Here is an 11,672-nt window from a genome sequence, read left to right as displayed (position 1 = left end):
TCTGGCACACTTATCCGAAACCCTAATTACATTACAAAAATGTTGGTTCAACACTCTCCGATTTTCATTATCACATTGCTAATTGCAACAGTCTACGTGGGGCGATGCTCGGCGGCGGAGGCAGCAGAAGAACCAATTTTAGAGTTCTACATGCATGATATCTTAGGGGGAAGTAGTCCCACGGCAAGGCCAATAACTGGCTTACTTGGAAACATCTATAGCGGCCAGGTACCATTTGCTAAGGCAGTTGGGTTTCTACCCCCTGCCGGTGGCGTTGCAATACCCAACGCTAATGGTGCCATTCCAACTATCAATGGCAACAACGGTCTCCCGTTGGGAACCGGATTAGCCGGCACGGCTTTCGCCGGCAATCCATCCCAAAATGGTCAGCCTCAGGTCCCTCTGGGACCGGACGGGTTGGGACTAGGCTTCGGAACGATCACTGTTATCGACGACATAATCACCGCTAGCCCTGATTTGGGGTCACAGGTGATAGGGAAAGCTCAGGGAGTTTATGTGGCTACCTCGGCTGACGGAACAACCCAAATGATGGCCTTTACGGCCATGATCGAAGGCGGGGAATACAACGACAACCTCAACTTCTACGGGGTGTACAAAGTCGGAAGCACGGTGTCGCATGTATCGGTGACCAGCGGAACGGGGAAGTTCAAGAATGTTTGTGGGATTGCCGAGGTTCGACCACTTATACCGCCAGGTCAACATGTCACTGATGGCGTCGAGACATTGCTGAGGATCACTGTCCATCTCAAATACTAAATATTGCATGATCTTGTCTCAAAGAATGTGTGTCTGATTGTTTGAAACAAATAAACGTGGTGTAGCAAGTATAAGGTTCATGATATTTCTTTTGGAGTAATTAGACTCAGCAAAATATGTACAAGCTGGATGGTCATAATTTTATTTTATACGTGTATTTTTGTTGCTCTCTCGCCGAGACGCACACTTGAATTTAGTGATTTAACCTCCTAACAGAGATTTTATACCTATACAAATACTCGAACCTTAATTAGGAGAAAGATTTTAACCAATGTGATAAGGAAAACAATATGCAAAGGCAAATATATATAATAAATATAAAAATTGGTCGGTCGACGTTGCCTACGAGGAGGGTGTTTCAAGAATGGTCTCCAACGCCGGCTTCCACGATCTCTGCTTCGAGAACCTCTCAACGGAATACTCCGCACCGTTACAGTCCGTGTTCTTCGGCGCCGTCTTCGCGTCGAACGGGAAAATACAAAACTCGTTAAAGACGGCGGGAAAGATCCTCCCGATGTTAAAGCCGGCATGTTTCAACGCCTTGCTAGCGTTGCAACTGAGCCAGCTCATCTCCTCTTGAGTCAGCACGGAGTAAAGCAGGTCCATGGGAAGAACAAAATAAACCTGGCGTCGCTCTAGTTCATCATCCGCCGTTAATCCATGAACCCTGGAACCGACTTTTAATCTGCTCGAATCGCACACGAATTGGCCTGGATTCTCCACCATTAGATCGGCTGCTTTGACCGATTTCGTGTGTATCTGCAAACTCCCATCTGGGAACACCACTTTCACTGCTCCGCCACTTGAAGTGATCGACGGCGCACAAGAAGCTGCATTCCCCATTATCAAAGAAAGAGATAGAGAGAGAGGAAACAGAGACTGCCTGTGTTGTTTGGAATGGGTTAATGAATGGAGATGGTGGGATTGATGATATATGAGCACGCAAAGATGGTGGTTGAGCGATCAAAGGGAGGATTTATTTATGTATTTCTTTATTTGTGTTTGCTTTTGCTTTTAGTGCTCCTTCACATATATCGCTATCGGACAACAGGATGCAAGCAAATTTTCATGAGTCGAGATACCTGATGGGACAAGTGTCATCAACACGCTTTACTGCCTATTTGGCTCTTTGAATTACAAATTTTATCACTAAATTTTACTCTCTCTCATATTTTTCTCATTGAACTTTAAAAGTTTTCAATTTTCTCCCTAAACTTAATACATTAGATTTTTTTTCACTCCAGGCTTAAATGAGAACGGCGTTAAAACGACACCATTTTAAAAAAAACAAATTTTTTACCAAAAAGACATCATTTTACATCTATATAAAAACTTATTTATAATGTTTTTAGTGAAGAAACAATTGAGTGACCAAAAAACTCAATGTATTAAGTTTAGTGAGAAAATTTAAAATTATTTCAAGTACAATAAGTGAAATAGGAGAGAGGATAAAATTCATTTACTAAATTTGTAATTTAACATTTCTCTTTTTTTTCTTTATTTCATTTGTGGAAATTATTTACTAAATTTGTAATTTAACCTTTCTTTTTTTTTTCTTTATTTCATTTGTGGGAATTATAATAGAGATCATTTAACTACAATAAAATAATCTTTTTAGTTATTAAAATTTTAACAATTATAAAATAATCATTAGACTTATCAAACTGTTACAAAATGACCATTATAATAATTATAAAATTATAAAAGAGGTCGCTTAGTTATGATACAATTGTTGTTTTCAAAAGAACAAAGTTAACTATAATGATTTGACAGCCACCATCATGTTAGATTCAATCCATAAGAAAAAATTAACCCAGTGCTTGCTGAACGTGGAAAAATAACAAATTGTTTAATGAGTGAGCACATGGGAGAGGGATGGAGTAGTGTAAGTAGGCATCACAAAACGACACCACCAACCACTATGATTGGACATGGTCTTGGATAGTATTCTCTGCGGCTGTTCGCCTAACCCTGTTCATCATATTGCTTAATAAATCCTCCCCCTTTTAGGTACATAAGCAGACAAGAAATTGAGAATATTTAGACAGCATTTGTTCTGTATGTCAAATCTCCCTATTGTATTTGCTAGCTTGCAAACTCTTCTTTATATAAATATGGTAATGGTAGTTAGTTTATTTGATTTGAATACTTTTTTTAAGAAATGACATCTAATCGGAATTGTTTATATGAAAAAGGGAGTTCAGTGATTATAGATGATCTATTCAATTGGGCCACGAAAACTAAGAGTTTTTGTCTCATGAAGAATGGAGTCCGGACAGAGTAACAATATAATTGAAGTCAAAGATGAAATTTAATAATACACAAATCAACTTATCTCAACGGTTAAAGGAATCGTTATTGTTTCTAGAGGTCATTAGATTGAACACTAACGATTGCAGTAGAGTGATTGAGCTTTTACTGCGAGTATTTAAAGACATATATTACATTATAATTCCCTTAACTTAATCAAAAATAATAATACAATTATATTAACCTGATAATTTAATAATATCTAGAGTAGTTTCTCATTTCTTTTCATTAATTTTACACTAACTAATGGTGTTAATTCCAAGTACCATAATGATGTGAAGTAACACATTGAACATTTATTCAAAATAAAGTTACTACATTGGACATTTTAAAAATACAAATTTTCCAACATTGAAGATTTGGTCAAAATGCAAGTACCACATTAGAATTTGATCAAAATATAAATACCATATCAGACATTCTAACAATACAAAAAATCGCATTAAACATTTTATCAAACTACAAGTATCATATGTGACATTATCCCTAAAAAGCTTACTCAAAACACATCACAAGTGAAAATATACCTTAATTAGATAATGTTACATGAAAATAATACAAATATGATATGAATGCACAGATTATCAAGTCCAACACTAAACACATTAAAATCTGGATGACATGCATACATTTGACTACTATGATCAAAAGCTGCGGAAAGGTTTACGATCACTAGAGAGACTTAACATCCATACATCTGACTTGGCTTTGCTATTCTATATACTGTACCATCTGTACATGTGAAAATTTAATTTCTAAAAGAATACAAATCAAAGAATACTGACACAAAGTTATGTACTCGACACACCATAACCAAACAAAATCCCATAATTCTGAAAAAGGGGAAAAGGAAAACACAAGAAAGCACCCAAACAAAAGGGATGAAATGACTATACTATGGAACAAGGAACATGCAAAACCCGAAAACCTAAACCTCTCATGATTCAAATCTTACATGCAAAGGAGATGAAGTAAGCCCTAGATGGATTGCCTTCACCAATGCCACGAACTGGAATAGACACTCTTCCGAGAACCACATCATTTTCCACGTCCGAGACCTCGCTACGTTATTTTCCTTTTGCATTTTCTTTGAGGTGCAGGCCTTAGATGTGCTGCACTCGAGAGATAATGTAACACAATGCCTCCCTCTGTTATCGATAACCTAGAGTGGAAATCAGATTAGTAATTATCTTTCTTGAACTTGACATTGATAGCAAGGATAACAAATAGAAACCGAAAAATATGGCCATACCGCCATATACTGCTATTATGACTGTTACAGCAACCGATTTCACCAACAACATAGCATATTATTAGCAGAAAGAAAAACAGAAGCACTATAATAGTTACCATCTCAGATACATCTGCGATGTTGCAGCACGAATCCAGGGAGAAATATGGAGGTGAACATGCATCATTTAGGATCGAACTGAACTGAATAATGTCTTCAACACACACGATCACTTGTCCTCCAATGACAAACAGTGATCGTGAAAGCCATGATTCCTCTGTTTTCACATGAAGATTAAGCATTATCAAGTCCAAGGTTTATGTGTCTATGCTTCTGCATTCACAAGCGAGCAGGAGTGCAAGGATGCAAGAATGAATTGTTAACAATCAGATGCTTTCTGCTAAATATAATATCATACGACCACTTTTTTCTCTGAATCCATGTATGCACAAGAACAAAGGCAGCAGCATCCACAACCATGATACATGCAAGCAAGAAAATTAACGATATTCATGCAAGCATAACCAAAAGATATACTGGACAAACTGGAACAATTTTACATTTTAGACCACTGAAAAGGAAAATTATGACATGTCCTACAGACTAGAGAATGAATCTAGACAAATAAGAAGCAAAAACAGTCTCTTTAACAAACAATATCATCGGCAAATACCACCTGTTTCTGCACCCTTTAAGCAATCCTACAAGCACAAATGGCAACTAAGTTGTATACAAACGTAGAAGTTGTGTCGTTACACAAAATCAATTCTGTTCATCTAAAGTTGCATATCAAGAACAACCAAAATTTATCTGGACTGAAAGAACAAAATTTTTCAAAGAACAAAAAACATATCAAAACCGACTCTAAACTACATTGCCGCTTGTTTCTCTGCCTTTCAATTTTCATTACTTTGCTTGGAGCAGTATCTACCGTCCCCATTGCACACAAAATTATAGGATATAAGATATAGATGACAAGCATATTAAATATAACAAGTCACGACAAGATAAAATTCAGTGAACATACCTTCAGTACCTCCTTTCTGGAAAAGCACCATCGAGTATTGGGAAATGCTCAATTTTAAACCTCCACATATTTGTTTCTCAAATAACTCAACCTGAACCTGCTCCAAACTGCCATTTAAATTTCCAAACCTCAATCTATCATGACAAAGAAATGTACTTTGTATGGCAGTTATTGACATCAAAACTAATCATTATTAAATTCCACGTCTCATTTGATGTAAGTTGTTGATTTCGAGTGGTTTGTGGACATAGAAATTTACATTTGCTTGCAACTTTAACCACATTCACTGAGATATAGGGGAGAAAAAGAAAACACAAAAAAAAAACAAGACCAATATTAAATCTAGGAAGTACCAACAAGGATGCGTAATACCAGTAGAACACAGAACGCACATGGTAACATGGAAAATACTAAAAAATTAGGACACAAATCCGGCAAGACAACAATAAAAAAATACTTTTACAAGATAATCTACAATAAAAATGCAACTTGAACCTGAAAAAATCATTAGGACCAACTAACTAAAAAAAAGGACAAAGGTCCTAAATTATCGTACCCTACTACCTGTCTCGTTTAGTACCACCACATATTTCTTTCCCCCCGGTTTTCAATCCATACATTTAGGTTAATAATTCGCTTTCTACTCCTACTCTTTCTGGTATTCAACAAAAATATCATGCTCCCAAGTATGACCGGACATTTCTGTCTGATTTTCTTCCTGGTTTACCATTGATTTCGGCACAAGGATACTCCGCAGACAAGTGTTCATGCTTCACATTATGAAATTCATTTTATGATGTTCAGATAAGTCTTTACATCACATAAATACAGACAATTGCATATGCATGTTAAGCATCAAGTTTTACAGTTGAAAGAGTATTGAAATCACCTCCTTAAAGAACATTTATGAATCGATGCAGATAAATCGGAAAGTTTCAATGTGTAAAGTAGTTGAATTGATTTCTTGAAGCTCCTTGTTATGAACAAGTACGTTACACTCCTTTCAACATTCACCCTAAACAACAATAGAAAATAGAAACAGTTAGAGGAATGATAAGTATCTAAAATTCCATCGAAGTTACAAATCACTATTCACTAACCTCGCAACCTGAAGGCTCAGACCAACTAAAACTGCTCTTATATCTTCAACCCTATGGGAACCTAATAAATCCAAGGTACTCTCTGCAGAGACAGTAAAGTGTGCACCATAATGAAACTTGATAACCAACACAAAAAAATTTGTCAACAAATCAGCACTGAAAAGACTATCAACAAATGCATGCCTTATGCAAAAGCTACTTCATTATCCAACCTGATCCATCAAATGTGCCGCCAACTAGCAGTACATACAACTTTTCCTTGCTGCTTAATACCAGAGCTACTTCTCTGCAGATGTAAGGAAAGCAAGAAAAACGAAATTATTTAAAATACCAAGTCCGCAATTTATAAGAAAGGCCTGGTTAGTGCAGGTTTATGAAAAATCAAAACCAACACAAAATGAAACACTACGAAACTATATCAAGCAAACAAGATCAAGGATTTTCAGAAATGCCCAATGTGAACATCTAGCCTAAAACACAGTAGAAAATCATGAAGATTAATATGAAAAAGAGATATTTTTTTCTCGAAGATATAAATTCATTAAAATATGTTAAGGCTTAAGGGTAAAGACAAACGCATAAAGAATATAAACATTAATTGATTGGTACAACTTCACATGAAAAATTTCTGATTAAGATAATAACATTAGATGCTATTGTGAATTGAAACTCATTTCGAAAGTAGCGTTAATGATTACCAGTACTATGATTTTGGATTCACTAGCAGGAGACAGAAAAAGCCTCATTAAAACAAATATTAGGACATTTTTCCCTAAAATTTTCTGCAGTACTTACCTTTCTTTTTTTTTTTTTGATAGGAAGTACTTACCTTTCTTTGAAAAAAGGTTGGTCAACCATACAACTGCAACACATATATAACCTACAAGTTTCATGAACTCTCAAATCCGCAACATTTTTATTGAAATAGTCCTCAATAAAATCATTCTTCCCCTGAGAAGAGAACTCAGCTTGAGAATATCTCACACCATCATCAAGTGGCAGCATTGGAATTGCATTTTTTGTCTGGTTTCTATCAAAATCTTTATGATGATCACTCTCGTTTGAAGAGAGTTTCCCTTTCATTTCTTTAATATGAGACCCACTAGCCCCCGGGCCGCCGTTTGATTCTCGTGGTACTTGTTGACAGCTGTTCTCTTCCAACAGTGAAATCACTCTTCTTTTAGGTTTCCTTCCGCTGTTTCTATTTTCAAACCAATCGGCCTCTTGGTTCACAAAAGATGTCTCTAGATCATTAGAACATGTATCCAACTCACTGTACAGTTGCAGGGATTGTTTCATATTTACAAATTTGTTGGTCCTAGGGGCTTGTTCAGCGCATGAATCCATGATGCAGATGCCATTTTCACTCCCATGTGAAGTGTTATTTCCATTTTCATAATAAGCACACTCAAAAAAATTTGCCGGAGAATGCGCTTTGGTGCTCCTGTTGAGATATTCCTCTGCAGGTATCCCAGCTTCACCGTAATCATCTTCACTGCAGCTTGTATCACTGTCAGATGATGCCTCTGAATAGGACTCCGCCGATAACTGCAGAATTTCTTCCACCAAATTCTGGCGACGATGCAAAAGGTCCTTATAATGAGGCGGTGATCCAGGGTTAGCAGATGAAGAATTAGACTCTGTTATATTATCAATTGTATTCAAATGTGATACACTGGCATTTTCAACCATTCTATTAGTTTCTTCAAGGGCAAAAATATAACGATGAGAACTCTCAGCTAAAATGGATCCACTACCAGTCTCATCATGCAAGTAAGAGTTCTGATACTCCTGTTTCACATCCATTGTCCTCAAGCCTGGTAGAGATAATCCACCAGTAATTCCCGAGGAAAAAATATGGTCAAAATATCTGTTGGCATTCACACTGGAAGACATATCTGCAAAAGAATTATCAGATTCCAAAACATTCATGCTACTTTCATCTCCTGAAGCTTGAGCCGAGTCTGAAACATATCTAGAACTTCCACTAAGATGCCTCACACTTTCCCCACCTTTCTTATAATTGTCTTTCCCATGATGTTATAGATTTATTAAAACCACCATCAGCAAAATTCTCAGAAGGATGATCCATCCAGTCCTTGAACAACCGTAACCAAAGAATAGAACGTTCTTTCTTCAATTGTTCTACTCTTTTCATCAAATCGACTATTTCAGCTTCATCCTCAGATACAATGTTCTCCTCTCCGCTTCGCATTTCATTATGGCATGACACAGAATCTAGATCAGAATAATTGTGTGTGTTTTCTTGTTCATTCTCAATACAAGCAAGTCGAGACGCCTTTATCTGCAAGAAGTTAAAATGATAATGACCAATTAGCACTGCTACAAGGGTATAATATATTGCAAAGTACATGACCAACCAAAATTCATCAAAAACATCCAAAAGACTAACCAGAGTGCCAAAGTTTCACCACAAGGAGAGAGGGAAGATGGATGACTGTAAAGTTAAAATAACATACAAAACTGAGAATTGGTAAAACTTTACGCACCCTCTTTTTGTTTTTAACCCCCTCTCCTTCAGCATCATATTTTGCAGGATAGTAGAACCCAAAGCTGGAAGGTCGCTTCTGTCTGCTGGCAACAATGATCATCCTCTTCCAATGCTCTTTTGTGCTGATTTCTTTGTCATCTAATTTCAACTAACCAAACCATATAATAGAACAAAGAAAAGCTGTACCATTAGCAGGATTACAAGATAGAAACTAAAATTATGAAATGTTTTAGTAAATGACCATAGAAGTTCAATAAATAAAACTCCATCTGCAAATAGGTACTTATAAGCCTTACATTTTCAGGACGACTGAAGTAGCTGAATACATGTGCACGGTACCATCGGGCACAACATAGCGGATTCCCTTCAAGCCACAAGCTTCGAAGAGATGGGAGCCCCTCAAGGAACTCTAACTCTAAAAAGTTGGAAATAATATTGTAGGAAACATCAAGCCCTTCAAGAGACTTCAGATTCTCAATACCACGCAATGTAGTTAAAGCATTGTTCCTCAAAACAAGTTTAACAACAAGACGGGAGACCTGCAATTTTCATCAATAATGATGTATTGTTCAAATAGAATTCCTATATCAAAATATTCAGTGAAGGCAAAACATTTAAGCCATGGAGATCATAACCGGAAAAAAAAGGTTCAAGAAAATAGTTAGCCCAAAACAACTAAATAAATGTCAAACCAGTAAATGTTTAAACAGACATATAGACCTTAGTTAAATGAAAAGTCCCCTTTAAATGAAAAGTCCCCTTTCTTTTATGCAGGACTTGTTCTTGCGAAAAGTTAAAAAAAAAAAAAGAATAAGAGAAAGTGTTAACAGAAAAGAACAACGAGAGGACAACCAAAGTTCTCAAGGAGTACACAAGAAGACGAGTAAACAAACAATAAAAAAATCCAAAACCGTCAAGTCAGCTACAAGGATCAAATTAGACTATTCTCTTCTATATAGAACCAGATTTCTTTTGAAACTTTCCTCCCACATCTTATTTGTTCTCTCTTCCTTTTGACATGGGAAAATAATCTTGACAGAATCACTGTTATTCCATTGTCTCATATATAGAAACCATCTTAGATGAGTCCATTACTTTAATTGGTGATATAGCTACCCTCACCTTTTTCGATCTAATATGTTTTATCGCATAAACACGTATCCATCTTAACAATCTCATTGCAGCAAACATCATTTTCTGAACAAATGAAAAAGTTAACTACTTGACATTTAGGGTCACCTTGTTTTAATATTATCATTAGCCTCTCTCTGAAAAATACCATCTTTTGTACCATGTGAAAAAAGACTAGATAGTAGAGGCAATTGAAAATACAATGAAAAATATATATCTCCATTTATTAATTTTTCAGCAGCAAGTAAAAATCAAAAATCATAATTTGATAGTAACAATCCTAGTGACTTACCTCACTAAATGATGAGATGGATCGCAAGTGATTGAATCCAAGGTCCAAGTGCTTCAACTTGGCACATTTCCGAAGATTATCCACCTTTGCAAACTTGTTTCGACTTAAATCAAGAGTTTCAACAGCAGGAAGAAGTTGCAAAGACTCATCCATTAGTAACAAGCCATTGCATGCACAAGAAACGAAGGACAAGCGGTTCCACTGTGGAGAGCTTTTTATCTCAGCAATTCTACTGGCAAACACATGACGCAAAGCATCCTACATAATTTAGAAGGATAAACATAATTCATGAATTGCTGTAAAGTTCCAACACTAATTCGCCTACTATTGATCAGATCAAAATTAAGGAGAAGATTTTGTCTACAGAGTTCATTCGTAATATTACTAAATTGTCGCTAGGAGACCAGAAGAAGGAATAATATATAAACTAAAAGAGGGTAATTAATTCTTCTGTGTTTGTAATAAATGCAAAACATCCAAAGAGACTCACAGTTGAATTATGACAAATAATCTTCTCCAAAGTATGCCTCAACTCAAGCAATCCTTTGGCTGCTGAAGTAGACAAATCGCAGCCTCTGAGTTCAAGAACCTTCAGTCTCACAAACGGCAGCAAAAAGAGAGGCGTGGGATCACGCGCAGGCGGAGACAAGGCAGACACCACTTTAAGAGTCGTCAGGAGCCGCAGAATCCGGCGAAGTTGCTCGAGCGCCCGGTGATCCCCGAGGTCCGACACGTAGGCACGTAGATAGTCAACCGGAGTTCCAGCTAGAAGTCTCTCGAGCTCCTGCAACGCCTCGAGCCGCGATTGCACGTAGTGGAGCCCGGCCGGGTTGAGCTTCAGCACCTTCGTACCTTCGATCAAAGCCCCTGCTCGTTCGTCAACGAACTTGACCAGCTTCTCGATGTAGCGATCCCCTGTGACGATCGCCATCGACCAGCAGCGGAATTAGGGTTCAGAAACAGAAGAAGAAAACCATCCGCCGGCACCTCATCGAAAGTTCGTAAATAAACACACGTTCAAGTCCCACAGTGCATATACAAATGCAAGCAAACCAAAATTTTTAAACCGTTCTCAGACTCGAGAAGCTTTAAGGACAGAAAAAAAAACGAATTTGTGGAAGAAAGGGGGAATGAAATTGCTTTGAAGATTGCGAGTGAATTTATTCAAAACAAGCGATCAAAGGGGATGGGGATGGGGTTCTTGCTGTTGCTGTTGCTGTTGTAATCAATTAACAAAGCTAGATGAAACAGAAAGGCAGTTTAGGGGAGATTTAGGGACTAGGGGGAGGGAG

At 37.1% G+C, this 11,672-nt stretch overlaps 1 protein-coding gene and 1 pseudogene across 1 annotated transcript; one reads left to right on the top strand and one right to left on the bottom strand.

Moving 5' to 3' along the window:
• Positions 1-924, top strand: LOC120186598 (dirigent protein 16-like). Its single transcript, XM_039190485.1, has one exon. The coding sequence runs from the start codon at positions 40-42 to the stop codon at positions 775-777; it is 738 nt and encodes a 245-aa protein (XP_039046416.1). The 5' UTR covers positions 1-39; the 3' UTR covers positions 778-924.
• Positions 925-3,731: 2,807 nt separating this feature from the next.
• LOC120186597 lies at positions 3,732-11,672 on the bottom strand (annotated as a pseudogene).

This window comes from Hibiscus syriacus, unplaced genomic scaffold (assembly GCF_006381635.1).
Source record: "Hibiscus syriacus cultivar Baekdansim isolate YM2019G1 unplaced genomic scaffold, ASM638163v2 tig00113716_pilon, whole genome shotgun sequence".
Lineage (NCBI taxonomy): Eukaryota > Viridiplantae > Streptophyta > Magnoliopsida > Malvales > Malvaceae > Hibiscus > Hibiscus syriacus.
Note: the sequence above shows the minus strand (reverse complement) of the source record. Positions and strands in the feature narration are given on the sequence as shown.